The sequence below is a fragment of the Pomacea canaliculata genome, linkage group LG9 (genome assembly GCF_003073045.1).
Source record: "Pomacea canaliculata isolate SZHN2017 linkage group LG9, ASM307304v1, whole genome shotgun sequence".
Lineage (NCBI taxonomy): Eukaryota > Metazoa > Mollusca > Gastropoda > Architaenioglossa > Ampullariidae > Pomacea > Pomacea canaliculata.
In genome coordinates this window covers 8,143,529-8,158,211 of record NC_037598.1, presented here as the reverse complement: position 1 = coordinate 8,158,211, position 14,683 = coordinate 8,143,529, and the positions used below count along the sequence as shown (strand labels likewise).

Sequence of the window (14,683 nt, the reverse complement as noted above, 5' to 3'; positions counted from 1 at the left end):
AGTTTAAGGTAGGTCACACTTTTTAAAAACCGTTTGATCGATCTCGAACTGAGCCATTACATGTACATTAACTCATACAACAGTAACTGCTAAGCTGAACAATAAATCTGGGGATTAATTATTTCCCATACAATTTTAAGTATCTACTTTCCTGATTGGAAATGTGTATGTGCGTTAATTAATGTTGTGTTTATTATCGTGCTCTTATTGTTCCGCAAGTAATAACGAACACATGACACGGAGAATAGAAAGAGATTAAAAGGACAGAGGAAGACTGAAAGATCAGAAGAGCGTGTTTGTGTGGACTAGGCTCGTCTGATCATGATTTATTTATTGCCATGCTTTTTGCTGACTATTGATTTTTGTTGTCTAACCATTAGCTATTCATTGTTCTCAGAAAATCGTTTGCCCCGATATGCTTATCCGTGCTCTGTGATCCCAGTTATCATTGATGTAACCCCAAAAGTAACAAAGCATTTTTTTAATTATTGATTTATTTGAAGTTGTTTGCTCTCCACAAAGGTGGAAACACACAAAGCTACAGCTAGGATTACCGATTGAATAATATGCAATAATGTGATGCAGTTATTGAACTCCTTATGGACGACACAAAATAATAAAATCACACAAACTCCGCCATTACATTTTACTCTTGTTCCACAATAAGTTTAAAACAGACCGGTACAACAAAACTTTTTTTTAACAAACTCAGGTAACAACGAGACTGTCTAACCTTGCTGACTTCCATTAGTCAAACAGCATGAAGTAGTCTTTGCAAGAAAGTACTTCGCAGTATCTTTCCCTGCTACATGACTATAGCTATCCTAAATACATGACTATAGCTATCCTAACAATACCGCGGTGGGCATATCTCTCCCAACACCAATACTTATACTGGATCCGCGTTTCTAAAGTTCAGGAAGTAAAAAGTACCTAAAGAGTCAGTCACACCACCCTGAAATACCCTTACTAAATTTTGCCTAATGGTGACACAGGATACCGGCGTATTAAGAGAGATTAACAACTGACTGAGCAGTTGACCGTTTATGCGCCATAGTGTGTTCCTTATACGCCGTGTTAGCACACCTCAGGCAGGTGGGTCCTTTGGGCGGACAGTGCCACTCCCTACCACCCTACCTTTCAAAACCTGTTCTGCGACTCTTTCTCCCTTTAACTCCTGTTCCCTCACCCACTTAAAAAAAAAAAAAATGTTCAGCAAACGGATATTCATAGCCGAGAATTCGTCTGTAGTGTGCAAACTTCTTACTGCTAAAGGGACCTGTGAATTTCGGTGACGAAGGAAGTGGAGAAAGGCTACAAACTCTAATTAATATGCAAAGCAGTTTGAACGAACGAATGAACCGAGAATACCAAAAGCCCAAAGGAAAGTAGAGTGTAGTCACTGAAGTGCAACTGTCCCGGCGACTGGAAGGAATAACGACATAAATAGGGAGAGAAGCAGCAGATAAACCTGATTCAGTCCATGATAATAATGATATACAAGCTACATCACTAAATTGACGAGGTGTTAATGCCACAAACTCCATACAGAAGCCAGGTAACACAACCTTGTGAGGTTAAAGTATGAATCGGAGAGTGGGTGCAGTGCGAGACTATACACGCGCAAAGTACGAGCGTTTATATTTATAGATGTGTGTTAATTTGATGTCATCGCGTTTTCTGGACAAAGGCAGGGAGTTCAAATCCCGGCCTGTCTATATCGGACTTTGATTGTCTCGCTTCATACATTAGGTCCATTTTTGTACTCGGGTGATTGCTTCTTTACGAATGCCTGTTAAAGATGGGTACAATTTTTCGCACTCACATGATAAGCTGAAAAGTACACTTGTAAATTTTTCTTAAACAATTACAATAAGTAAAAATAAGTTAATGAAGTAAAAATAAAGTTAACGTTAAAAATTATAAATTAATTATAATCTATACAGCATACATAACAATTAATCAATAATTTTTTTATACAAAACAACACGAATTTAAATACGAGGTCTACAATTGCACTAAAGATTCACGAAAAAGATTAAGAATACACTTCAAAAACAAAGTGATGTCTATATCTGCACGAAAATATAATATTTATGATATTTCTTGCTTTTTTCCCCGGTTGCATGATTGCATGTAAAATGTTTACAAAGAAATGATGTGGTTTTACTTGCACGTAAGATGAGAATTATACTTGATTATAAAAGATGAAAACTTCAATTGCACTAGAAGTAAATACATCAAAAATAATATTTAAGTTTGCACATGGTACTGTGTTTACAAAACTATAATCCCATGTAAGATATCAGAAGCATATACTTGCTCGTAAAAGAAACAACAAGTAAACCTTGAGGATAAATTATACGGCTGGAAGAGGGGGGATGGGAGCTCATAAATATTTTGCTGTCATGTCTTACAAGATACAAGATACAAGACATCTTTATTGTCTATGGTGGCAAGAGACATAGACATTTTTCTTTGTTGGGAGCTCCGAAAAAAAACCCATACTAGTAGGTCTCCATGCTTTTCATAGACACCAGCATTGTATATTTACACGGTATTTTACCGGCTCCAAAACCAGTTAATATGTAATATATTGCTGATAAAATGAAGGCTTCGGTTTCCCTTTGAAGTGTTGTTTTTTGTAAACATCCGGACTTGTCGTATTGAGTCGTCAGTCCACCAGGGCACATACAAACTTACATGCATAGTAAATTTTCATATTTAAAAGGCAAGTCAACATGTGAGCTGATTTTACAAGACGTATTATCACTCGACTCCACAACATGTTGACTTGTGTGAGTTGTCAGCAATTCGTGTCGGCTTGCGAGATAATTTCTCCAGATGACTTGTAAATTGTTTTCACAACTGTCTATGTCGAATTACGAGGTGGGGACGCCCGTGTCACATCAACCACGATGGCCTGGACGACACAGCGCGAGATGGCGTACAAGCAGCCCATGTCATCCAATGGAAACTTGTCGGTATCCATGCCCTCCCTCAGACTCGGCAGCCACACCACCACCTTCCTCTCCATACCCGACACGTCACCCATGTGTGAGAACGTCACCTTATCCGTGACGGCGGTGGCCGTGTCTTCGACATCACTCTCCAGCCATCCGGTCCTTCGCCATGCTCCTCACCACGCGCACCTCCATTCCCACCTCGCGCATGCCCAAGACTACTTCATTCACGTGACCTGACTCTGGGTCGTCTTTCACGTCATGGCTGTTTGTCAACACGAAGACGTCACGAAAGTCTAACGGTTCGGGTCCGCCTGATGGACTTTCCTCTCGAGGGCGTCGCTGGTGTTGTCGTGGGAGTCGCTGCTGCCGCTAAAGTGCTGCTGCTGCTGCTGCTGCTGATGTCAAGTCTCCAGCTGTGGTGCAGCTCGTGACATCGTCATCAGGGTGGTCACCGTCGCTGTCTCTGACGACAGGGTTCGACTCGCAGGGTTGCGATGGACATGGTGCTGGCGTCGCAACACTAGCCATGGTACTAGGTCTTGGAAGGCCAGACGTCGGCCAGTTTTTTTCTGTTAGGATCAAAGAACATGCGTTTCCCTCTGTGTGTCAATACAATAAAGAACGACATGAAAGTTTGAGGCAATATTTTACAACACACTAGAGTACTTGCAAAAAGTATTTAATCTTGTTCACTTTTCACAATATAAGAACTATGAGAATAATGAAAGTGATATAAAGTATGTTATTAACGTATAAAAAACTTGCTTGAAAACAGTTAATATGCCGGTCAGATAATTAGCCACCGACTAGACAAGTGACTTTGTTAATGCTACAAAAGTATTATAGGGCAATTTTTGTATTTAGATTGTCTTAAATGATTTCACAGTTCTGAATATTTTTCAGTGCTTTGCTGTTGTTATGAAATTTAGAGCCTGACTGATGATGACTTTAAAAAAAAAAAAAACTTACAGAACCCAACAATTATGCAGAGTCTCTTCAAATGTGAGCCAGGGGAGATAACAAACTCTAAACAACTTTTTATTTCCCTTGACAACATGAAAGAGGATAGCTTAGTAGCTAGAGCAGAGACTTTCGAGCTAAGGCGTGTCCACTAGCCGCTTTGATAGCCCATGACAAGCTGACCAAACTGTGGAACGGGTACCTGCTCCCTGGGAAGGTTGGGAAGAGTAATGAAGGTACAGAATATGGACTGGCCCTGAGTGCAGTCTCACTCTTTAACGGCTGTGCGACTGTCTCCTTGCTTAGAAAATTAGCAACTATAGAAAAATGCTGACGGAGAATAGAATTTGGGTAGGACATACAGACATAAACTTGCTAGTCGCTGACATACCCGCAACACCCACTCCAAGTTCTCGGAGTTTGTCGCCGATGTTTCGCCCACACTGCCTGCAGTCGGTGGGCCAAGTGCCCTGGTGACCTTCGCCCCCATGTCGCAGATGTATGACATTGGTCCGTCGCATGGTGACGGTACACCCGCGCTGGAGTAAGGGTACACATCTTTCAAGCCACTGAAACCTTTCTGGACCTCTTTCTGCACCAGTGGGGAGGACCTCAGAGGGTCTGTTATCATTTCTTCTTTCAATATCGGGTTTGCCTCATGCCAGCCTCGCCTTAGAACTGCTGACCAGAAATGGAGATGAAGGAACCCGCTCCTTCAACTCTTCGACGAAGACACGATAACGTTTTGCCTTGTCTCTGCTCAAGAAAGAAAACATATTAGGATTCTCTTTGATTGCAATGCGCTTACATATAACTTTTCATTCTAGTGTTGACTATTCTCGATCTCACAGTGTAGGTTGTTATATCGCGGTTTTGCATGTACGTACAATTATTTTGTCTATACTCCTGTTTCTGGTAAGGAACAAAGCGCAAGGAGAAAAAAGGTACTAGCAATATACATCACTTTTGTAAAAGACAAAAGAAAGATATTTTTGTCATTGTTTGATAAACCGACTTACTAACTGAACAATCGAATAAACTAAAAACATGAGCTGTACCCGTCACCACTGCCGTATTCGTCAGCGACGATGATGTGAAGATGGCCGTTCTCAGCTTTTTCCTCCAGCGTCTTCACGATCGCCCTCATGTTGGTGGCCTCATAGAAGTCCAGAAAATGCGGCACGACGCGATCTATTGCAGCGGATGACCCGCCATGGGACTCAGGGTGAGTCGGGTGGAACGACCGTTGCAGATGGTTACAAATGAGGCGTGAGACGCCGTAGTTGGCCGGGCGCGTGCTGACCACGTGCACCGTGTGACCCTCCTGTAGCCACTGCAAGCCGCGAAGCGTCAGCACCACCGTCTTGCCCGTGCCGGGTGGCCCCGTCAGCAAAACAAGGGGATCTCTGGAAGACAGCAGCTCCAACTGGCGGTAGGTGAGAACCAGGGAGGTCAGGCGCTCGCCGAGTTCCGAGACGGCTTGACCCAGAGTTCGAATCTCAAGACGAGGCCGCGTTATACAGCGGACAAAAACGGTTGTGGCGGGTCCGCAAAACCTGCGATAGGACTGTACACGTCAGAGATATTCTTACAGCCCTCTCTGGCTGTACTGTTGTTTCTGTGTCTGCTTTCATAACTTATGAAAGACATAGTGAGTAATGAGTAATGAATGATTAAAAAAATCTATTATACAGCGCATTTTTCAGATAATTTAAAGCGCTTACACAGCCACACACGTTAGGCAAGGAATCCAATTTACTTTACATTCATTCAAACTCACACACACACAGGGTGGAGGAAATCGGAGTACCAGAGAAAACTACCGACAATAAGCCCTACCAACATATATGACATCCAGAAAGTGGAGTATTAGAGCCATTAGATTGGCTCACCTTGCAAATATCTCGTCGTACTGAGATTCTCCTAAAGAACAGTTGTTCCCGCCTGGCATTCGGAGATCCCACCACTTACACATCCTGTCCATTCGCAAGGAAGTTGTGGTCTCCTTCATCTCGTCTTCACACAGACAGAGCTCCACAGCACGTTTTGCAGAGGCGGGATTCAAACCCAGGCCTTTGCACAGCGCCTGCCAATAATTTTCATTTCAAATCACGACTACTTCCAGACTTCTACAAGCTTGTCTGCATTACACAGAGCAAGACAGTGAAAACACAAAGCGACTGAACTCCCATCACCACCAACTACGATCAGAAATAGCTAAAGCAAGAAACTTGTTCAACTATTGCTCTCCTAACTCTGTTAACATTTTGTGAACTGGTAACTCACCTTCAGTGTCTTCTTATTTTCCTCTTTTTCCAGAATCTCCAGCAGACGACACCTTTTAACGCTGGGCAGAATCATGGTCATTTTTATAGGCGGCTTGAACTCCAGGTCACTCAGAAGGTGATTCAACAGGTTCTCGGACTTTTTCATCTGCTCGGCCGCTTTCTGGACTTTATTGATCACGTCGCTCTCTCGTCTATCTTTCTTGGCCTTGTCATCGTCTTCATCTTGCCCCCCTCCGCTCCAAGACCCCACGGACTTGATTTCGCCGGCTAGTATTCCACGGTGGCGGTGAATCACCAAAACATCGAAATCTCCCCCTCGTCCGTTTCTGAAGTGCTTCTTGTCACGCGCCCGTGGAAACCGCATCTCTTCGTTGACTTGAGCAGCCGCCGCGTAGTGCTCCTCGTTCAAGTAGTCGAGGAAATCGAGTTCCGACAGGATCAAGCAAGCTTTATGTTCCTCAGTTCCAGAAGTGTTGGAACGACTAGTCTGATCGCCGCTGGAGAAGAATTCCATCAGACATCGCAAAACCTGCTCCTGTGCATCCTCACTTCGCATGTCGGAGTCGTGAGCTCTCAGCAAGGACGGCTCGGCCTGATCCGACATCCCGGACCACACTCTGCCAGCTGTCGGGGTGGTGTCCCCGCCACGGTCCATAGGTATGCTCCCTGAAAAGGGGTGTGGCTCTAGAGACTGACAGTCGCCTTCAACGGGAACGTGAAGCCCGTTGTAAGATGAAAGAGGTACGAGAACCCGCTGTTCAGCCACATTTTTCATTTCATAAGGAACTCGCTTGAAGAAGACAGGAGGCACGCAGTAAGGCCGCGTATGGCGATCTGGGTAGAAACGCTGGATCGTCTGTCGCCAGAACTCACGGAGTTCCTTTTTGCTCAGCGATGCTGGCTCCCCTGACTCTTCTTCTTTTGCAGGTGGTCGTTCACTTTCCATCGTACTTAGTTTATTCTTTCCACGTAAAGGGTGAGGGCTAAATAAAAAAGTATTTTCTTGCTTATTTTGCGTCTCGTTAATAAAGAATAATCATTGTTATTAAGTTCATTTGAATCATGTTTAAACTTTCACCTAGATTACCTACAGCGTTTCAGTTATAATTGCATATTAAAATCAGCTTTAATTATTCGCACATAAGAACGAAAACAAATTTAAACAGCTTTGTTACGGGTTGAGGGTGGGGTCAATGAGCTCAGCAGATGTCGGCGCTTATTTCGCAGCACGTGCAACAAGGACACATCATGTCTTACTGTCGTCTACTGTGAGTGAACATTTTTTTACTAGCGTCCTGTGGTCTCGATCGTTTCTGCACTTACCTCATAAATTCAGCAGAAATGCACATACACAGGCCTTTGTGCACACGGCATTTACATTAGACAAGAGTGAAGTCGAAACTTTGGTCTACGAACTACATGAGAATCCTGAGCATATATCGATTCGAGCTCTCATCTAATGGCAAAAAAAAAAAATAAATAAAAAAAAAAAATAAAATAAAATCGAAAAGCTATAAGCTATTATCACACAGCTTTGTTTTCCATCGAGACCATTTTGTTGGTGGTGAAGGTGTATATAAATAAACGTGCAGACAATGGTGGAGCACCTTGACTCACCGTGTCGTCCCTTTGTCAGCTTTGATGGCAGCGCTTCGGGGAATTTCAGTTGCTAATTATAGAAAGAAATGAATCATACAGACCAACACATTGCAATATATCACACCTTCATAGCTTCACTGACTTTCAGGCTGATGACGGAGAGTAATTGTCCGTTAATGACCTTTTCTCGTCGTATCAGTTCCAAAGTCGACCACAGCCCGTCAAAGATCTTTTTGTTTACGTGTTTCTACCTTTGTGTTGCTCCGCGTGGGTTTTCATCAGCGCTATAAATAGCTTCCAGCGCCATAACAATCACGCAAGTAACAATAATGCATTACAGTAACGGGATCAGGGATCATTGACAACTAACACTTAGCTATGGATATGTCTTTAAAGAGGAAGCTGCTTTTGGTATAGATGGTGTAGGTTTGTTTGTACGCTTTGTTCTGTTTCTCGCGTTGGCACTGAAAGGAGTAGTCTTCTCCTGTCTAAACTGTTACCAGTGTTATTTACTACCGGAAATTAAGTTTGTTTGCACTTGCAGGTAGGGCTTTGAACTGGTCAGCGCATGCAAAGTCTTGTTGATTTGTCTGTGTTACTGGGCATACTTTTGTTACTTTTGTTTACATGCACGCGCGTGCACACACAGAGGTACTCTCTTATCTCCCCTCCTCTTTCGATCTACTTTCGGGTAGCGTGACGACAGTTACCCACTGATCGATCCACGAACTTGTATTACTGGACTGCTGGCAGACGATTTTGTCTAGTTAACTTAAACGAGGCATGAGACTTCAAAGCTTCCGGTTTAGTCATAGTCTTTGTTAAGGCTCGCCGAGACTAACAGCGGAGATCGACTTCGCAAGTGGCTAAGCGTTGGTCTCGGCAGACAGACAGCAGTCCACCTATACATGTCCGTGAATCGATCCACTATGTACAGAAAACACCTGTCACTTGCCACGTATACATTACGCTTCTAGTAATCACAGAGTCAGTTGTAAATTAGTTTTGAAAGCAAACCGTGCTGCTCTGCTGAATGAAGAGGATTCTTGGATTTTCCGTTAGATGTATTTATAGTGCCACGGAATGCTCTCATCGACTGCTATAAAAACCGGTTTCATCTGGAGCGACAGGTACAGTCCTCTTAAAAATAAAATGTATGTTGGGGTTAGAGAGAGGGGATCGTATTGAAGTGTTTGAGAGAGCTTCTGTGTGTCCATGTAAACATATGATATATGTATACATGTATAAGTGAATGTGGTTGTGTGTTCGTGTGTAAACGAGTGTCTGCTTGTGTGTTTGCATGTTTAGTTTATTTATGTGTTAGTGTATGTGTAAGCATGAACGTGTGTGTGTGTTATGTGTGTAAGAGTGCAATGAGTGTAGGTAAGAATGTGTGTCGTTGTGTGGGAAAACTGCTAGTGCGACATCTCAGCTGCACTGAGTACATTAGGAGACACAGCATGGAATGAAACACCCTGAAAAGTTTGAAAATGTCGCCACGGTTAAATATATACTTCTCAAAGTACGATGCAACTGCTGACTACCTATGGCATTTAATTGGGCCGTCCGCAAAATAAATATAAACACTTTAAGGAATTACCACTGGCTTTATTGATCAATCACCATCAACAAAAAATAAAAAATATTAAATTTTAAAATAGGATGTCAAGAAAAAGAACTTGAGGGCGAAAATGAGTTGGGTAAGAGAGAATAAAAGAATTAAGGAGGGGATAACTAAATTTATTTTAATGCAAACGGCACACTACTTCCTATAACACTACTGCCTATAAGACCCTAAAAGGCTTTGAAATGCAGCACGATCATACCACAACAACCATTATATTTTTAATTAGAAACGTACAATTATCTCATATGATGATTATTATCATCATCACAAATAAGTCTAAAAAAACACAACAAGATAAAATTAAGAGACCAGTACAATCAGAAGTTTATCCTCAGCTGCTACCTCTTTTTTTTTTTTACAAAACAGTTATTCGACAACAGATAATTTCATCTAAATATTTACAGTACATTCGTCTACAGACATAAATTTGTACTTTTCCCTTTCACTACTTTGCTTAAATAAGTGTATCTCCAGAAATCATGATGACACGAGGCAATACGCTGACTTCTTTGAATTAGGTGCACCAGAAAACACGAATACTTCAACGTGTGTTAGAAAGCAGGTCAAGTTCTTCGTCAATCAGAAGTCAGGTCGACTTCAAAAGAACCACCCTTTAAATGTAATGACTTTCTCTCGCCGGATATAGCTTTAGTTGCTGTCACGGCGTAAAACTAACAACGAGCCAACCTTCTTAAAGAACAACCTATCATCAAAAGGAACGTTGACTTGTTACATCTGGAACCACGTCGACCTGTCACGTGGGCGTCTCCGGAAGCACGTCCACCATGATGGCCTGGACGCTACAGCGCGAGACGGCGTACAAGCAGCCCATGTCTTCCTGCTTTCTGACCGATGCTTCATCTTCCACGCCCTCTGGCAGCCCCGGCAGCCACACCACCACCTTCCTCTCCAGACCCGACACGTCACCCATGTGTGAGAACGTCACCATATCAGTGACGGCGGTGGCCGTGTCTTCGACATCACGCTTCCAGCCATCCGGGTCCTTAGTCTTGCTCCGCACCACGCGCACCTCCATGCCCGCCTCGCGCATGCCCACTACTACGTCATTCACGTGACCTGATTCTGGGTCGTCTTGCAGATCGGAAGTGTTCGTCAAAACGAAGACGTCTCGAAAGTTTAATGGCTCGGGTCTCCTGACGACCTTTACTTTCGCAGGAGTCTCAGGTGTTGTGGGAGTTGCCGTTGTTGCCAACCTTGGTGTTGTCGGAGCTTCTAGATCCTTGACCGCAGTACTGCTGGTGTTCGTGGCGTCAGCCGCAAGATGGTCGATGTTCTCGTTGACGGGATGCATGGTAGAGGCTGTGCTGCTGTGGGGACGGGGCCCTTGCGTGACCATGTTTGGGACCGCTGAAGTTGGCCAGGCCTCTGTGAGGATGAGATTAGCTTTTCATTGCTGAAGACATATAATTTTCTTTTAACAATTACTGATTAAAATCTTTGTCAATAGAGAGAGAAAACAAGAACATACTCATATAAACCTAAATATCTGAATATGGATGGCACTGAAGCCAAGCTCGTAAGTACGTCTTGATACGATACCAAACTCAGCAACACCTGTATCTTACATAATTACATACCCTTGGCACCCACACCCAGTTCTCGGAGTTTCTCGCCGATGTCTCGACCACACTGCCTGCATTCAGTGGGCCAGCGACCCTGGTGACTTTTGCCCTCGTGTCGCAGACGTATGACCTCTGGTCCGTCCCACGGCGAGGGTACACCTTCACGAGAATAAGGGTACACGTCCCTCAGATTTCTAAAGCCCCGCTGGACCTCTCGTTGTACAACTGGGCTTGATCTCAGGGGCTCAGTTAGCTTTCCCACTTTCAGTACTTTTGATCTGCTGGCACGTCTGAGGACCGCTGCCCAGAAATGGAGATGAGGGACCCGCTTGTGTAATTCTTTCAGGAAGAACTGATAACAGCTTGCCATGTCGCTGTGCAGTAGAAAGAGAGATTACAGATAAGTTGTAAGCTGTCGCCCTCACACGAAGAGTGACCAGCACAGTCACATCATTGCTTTCGTGAAGTTAGAGATGATCATGAGGGGTATCTTTGAGGCAGATGGAGAAATGGATTGATAGTGAGAGGAAAATAGATGGGGACTAAAGAAGTTACAAAATATTTGCTTTAGTCTATATACACTACCATCATTTTGTGCTCAAGTTCATGAATGACTCTAGTATGACTTTAATGTAATAAACTGTTGCCAGACCTTTCATTGCCGCCGTATTCGTCAGATATGATGTAGAGATGATCGTTCTCAGCCTTTCCCTCCAGCGTCTTCACGACCGCCTCCCTGTCGCTCTTTCTACGAAAGTCCAGGTCGTGGAGCATGACGCGGGTTGTTGCAGTTGTTGAGGCTTCCTGGCAAGACCGCTGCAGCTGCTGAAAAATAAGTTTGGATATGCTAAAACTTTCAGGGCGCGTGCTGACCACGTGCACCGTGTGACCCTCCTGTAGCCACTGCAAGCCGCGAAGCGTCAGCACCACCGTCTTGCCCGTTCCGGGTGGCCCCGTCAGCAGAACAAGGGGATCTCTGGAAGACAGCAGCTCCAGTTGGCGGTAGGTGAGAACCAGGCATGCCAGGCGCTCGCCGAGTTCCGAGACGACTTGACCCAGAGTTCGAATCTCAAGACGAGGCCGTGTTATACAGCGGACAAAAACTGTTGTGGCGGGTCCGCAAAACCTGTGATAGGACTGTACACCTCTGAAACCTATTTACTCCTCTGTCCCACTGTGAGCGTGCGTGAGTGCGTGTCAGCAGGTTAGTGAATGGCCGAGAACTGTAATGTTTATTTTACGGACAATCGTGCTTTAAAAGGGGGACACATTCAAAACAAGGAATTAAGACTTGTTAGATTACATTATAAATTAGATAATTAGCAATGCGTTACAGCAAGGGAATCATTGACATCACTTGCAGGAATCTCTCTTTCTCTCTTGCTCTCAAAAACGAAAAAGTCTGCAGTTGCAACGTCTTCGATCACCTTGCCAGGAGGTTGTCGTACAGAGATTCTTTCAAACAATAGTCGCTACTGGCTGGCATTCGGCGATCCCACCATTGTCGCATCCTGTCCATTTGTAGCGAGAGGTCAGTCTCCTGTATTTCTTCTTCGCACAGGCACATCTCTACAGCCCTATCTGCGTTCGATGTTTCCAAGCCCAGACCTTTGCACAGTGCCTGCAACCCATTTTTAGATCATCATCGTCGTCGTCGTCGTCATCATCATCATCGTCGTCGTCCTCGTCGGCGTCGTCATCATCATCAATAGTAGAATAGTAGTAATAATATGTTACCTTCTTACCTTTAACGTCTTCTGGTTTTCTTTCCTTCCAAGAATTTCTTGCAGACGACACCTTTTAACACTGGGTAGAATCAAGGTCATTCTGAGGGGCGGCTTCGACTCCAGGTCACTCATAAGGTGATTCACCACATTCTTGGATTTTATGATCTGCTCAGCGGCTTTCTCGACTTTATGGATCACGTCGTCATCTCCTTGATCTCCTGACCTCCATGACCCCACGGACTTGATCTCGCCGGCTAGCATTCCGAGGTCACGGTGAATCACCAGAATGTCAAAATCACCCTTTCTCATGTATTTCTTGTCTTGCGGCCGTGGAAAACGAAGGTGCTCTATTGCTCTAACAGATTCTACATAGCTCTTTTCGCCCAGGTAATCTTGAAAGTTGAGCTCCGATATGACGAAAACACCCGGCTGTTTTTCAAAAAAATTCTTCAGACAATCCAGAACCTGCTCTTGAGCATTGTCACTTCGCATGTCGGAGCTGCTCACTTTTAGCAAAGACGGGTGGACCTGCTCTGACATTCCCGACCACACCCTGCCAGCTGTCGGGGTGGTGTCCTCGGGGATGTTATGGAAACAGTCTTGTCTGCAATCCGGCGACGTGGGTAGGGGACCTAATTGCAAAGCCTGACTGCTGTCTTTACAAGGGACGGGTGGCTCTTCGGAAGGCGACAAGGGAACAAGGACCCTCTGTTCAGCCACGTTTTTTTCTTCATAACGAACTCGCTTGAAGAACACAGGAGGCACGAAGTAAGCTCGTCCCTGCCGATCTGGGTAGAAATGCTGGATCGTCTGAAGCCAGAACTCAAGGAGTTCCTTTTTGCTCAGCGATGTTGGCACCCCGGACTCTTCTTCGCCTGCTGGTGGTTGATCGGTGTCCATGATGGTGCTGACTTTTTTTTTTCTTAAAACATCACCTGTTTTCTGTTTGGACCAGATCCCGTTTTAAAAAAAGTGTGAAAAGTGTAAGTATCCTACCTGCGCTGCTCGAGCACACATTGAAATTAGTAGCGATAGTGCGTTTTTGAAACGCCCTCTCGTAGCTGTCCACAAGAATTAAGTTTACTTACTTATTTTTTTAAAACCATGCGTTAATTATAAGAGCAAAGAATTATAGCCAGGTCATGATTATCGTGAAAACTTAGTCCTGTTTAACTTCTGATTTGCATTGTGTGATCTTTTTACTTACCACATACATTCAGCAGGAACGATCAGTAGCAGATTCAGGCTTTGCGCACGGGGCATCAAAGCAAAACGATAAATGGGAAATCAGCCTTTCAATCGACGACAGGCAGCGATTCTAGCTGTTCAGATCGATTCAAATACTCGTTTTTAGCTGACAGCATGTTTTTGTCTCTGAGAACCTGATCGAGAGCTCGCTATAGAGACCTTGTTTTCCCCACCTGAAATCACGTCTGTGAAATGTTTTCTGTCCATACCAGCGAGTCCCCACATGCAGTTACTAAGAATTCGATACACTGTTGATGCCCTTGAAGGAAGGGAAAAAAACAACAATTAATGGTATGACCGTATGGGAAATTTCAAATGGTTCTGTTCTGAGTACTCAGTTTTCGTTTCGCTTTCAGCACCCCTTGCAGGCACACACGCGTTTTGTTTCGCTCTCGCTATTTCGGTTTTATATGGCGTAAAGCTTGCTCTGGGAGTTTCTCCACTTCAAGTATTTATATCACTACGAATGGTCTTGTCAATCTTTGAGGGGTGGGGTGGGGGTCAGAAGTGCTGTATGTCGGAGGTTTTCTTTGGCTACTCCGGTTTCCTCCCTCTCCATTATCCCTCTCACCCTATGTGCCTCTAGGCAAAAGGTCTTTCCTGCCTAACTAACCAGGCATAACCAAACTGTCGATCTTACAACTGACAGTAGAGACAAGCCTGATCCACGGTTTGTGCATTTTCG

The 14,683-nt window shown here is 44.2% G+C and overlaps 2 protein-coding genes and 1 long non-coding RNA gene across 6 annotated transcripts; 1 reads left to right on the top strand and 2 right to left on the bottom strand.

Moving 5' to 3' along the window:
- The first annotated feature begins 102 nt into the window (after positions 1–102).
- On the top strand, positions 103–3,913 carry LOC112572401. Its single transcript, XR_003100984.1, has 2 exons — positions 103–1,558; positions 2,890–3,913. It is a non-coding gene; the product is annotated as an uncharacterized LOC112572401 (long non-coding RNA).
- A 404-nt stretch (positions 3,914–4,317) lies between these two features.
- LOC112572400 lies at positions 4,318–8,041 on the bottom strand. Of its 3 annotated transcripts, none has more exons than XM_025252065.1 (5): positions 7,538–8,041; positions 6,213–7,197; positions 5,819–6,012; positions 4,985–5,482; positions 4,318–4,682 (listed from the first exon to the last, which is right to left on the bottom strand). In XM_025252065.1, the coding sequence occupies exons 1-5, from the start codon at positions 7,561–7,563 to the stop codon at positions 4,583–4,585; spliced, it is 1,803 nt and encodes a 600-aa protein (XP_025107850.1). In that variant the 5' UTR covers positions 7,564–8,041; the 3' UTR covers positions 4,318–4,582. The 3 variants fall into 3 exon arrangements, with proteins under 3 accessions (XP_025107850.1, XP_025107851.1, XP_025107852.1); XM_025252066.1 differs by having other exon boundaries at positions 7,832–8,041; XM_025252067.1 differs by having other exon boundaries at positions 7,938–8,041.
- Positions 8,042–9,785: 1,744 nt separating this feature from the next.
- LOC112572399 lies at positions 9,786–14,359 on the bottom strand. Of its 2 annotated transcripts, XM_025252063.1 has the most exons (6): positions 13,958–14,358; positions 12,769–13,692; positions 12,451–12,644; positions 11,676–12,149; positions 11,039–11,397; positions 9,786–10,826 (listed from the first exon to the last, which is right to left on the bottom strand). In XM_025252063.1, exons 1-6 carry the CDS (start codon positions 13,964–13,966, stop codon positions 10,195–10,197), a joined length of 2,592 nt encoding a protein of 863 aa, XP_025107848.1. In that variant the 5' UTR covers positions 13,967–14,358; the 3' UTR covers positions 9,786–10,194. The 2 variants fall into 2 exon arrangements, with proteins under 2 accessions (XP_025107848.1, XP_025107849.1); XM_025252064.1 differs by lacking the exon at positions 12,451–12,644 and having other exon boundaries at positions 11,676–11,848; positions 13,958–14,359.
- Between the last annotated feature and the right edge of the window lie 324 nt (positions 14,360–14,683).

Bases quoted from the DNA above. Each gene is read 5' to 3' on its own strand.
- LOC112572400 (XM_025252065.1), bottom strand. From the start codon at position 7,563: ATGTGCATTTCTGCTGAATTTATGAG. The intron at 7,198-7,537 runs GTAAGTGCAGAA...TTTTTTATTTAG, and splicing joins ATTTCTGCTGAATTTATGAG to CCCTCACCCTTTACGTGGAA. The intron at 6,013-6,212 runs GTGAGTTACCAG...AATTATTGGCAG, and splicing joins AAAATAAGAAGACACTGAAG to GCGCTGTGCAAAGGCCTGGG.
- LOC112572399 (XM_025252063.1), bottom strand. The intron at 12,645-12,768 runs GTAAGAAGGTAA...AATGGGTTGCAG, and splicing joins AAAACCAGAAGACGTTAAAG to GCACTGTGCAAAGGTCTGGG. The intron at 11,398-11,675 runs GTCTGGCAACAG...TCTACTGCACAG, and splicing joins GAATACGGCGGCAATGAAAG to CGACATGGCAAGCTGTTATC.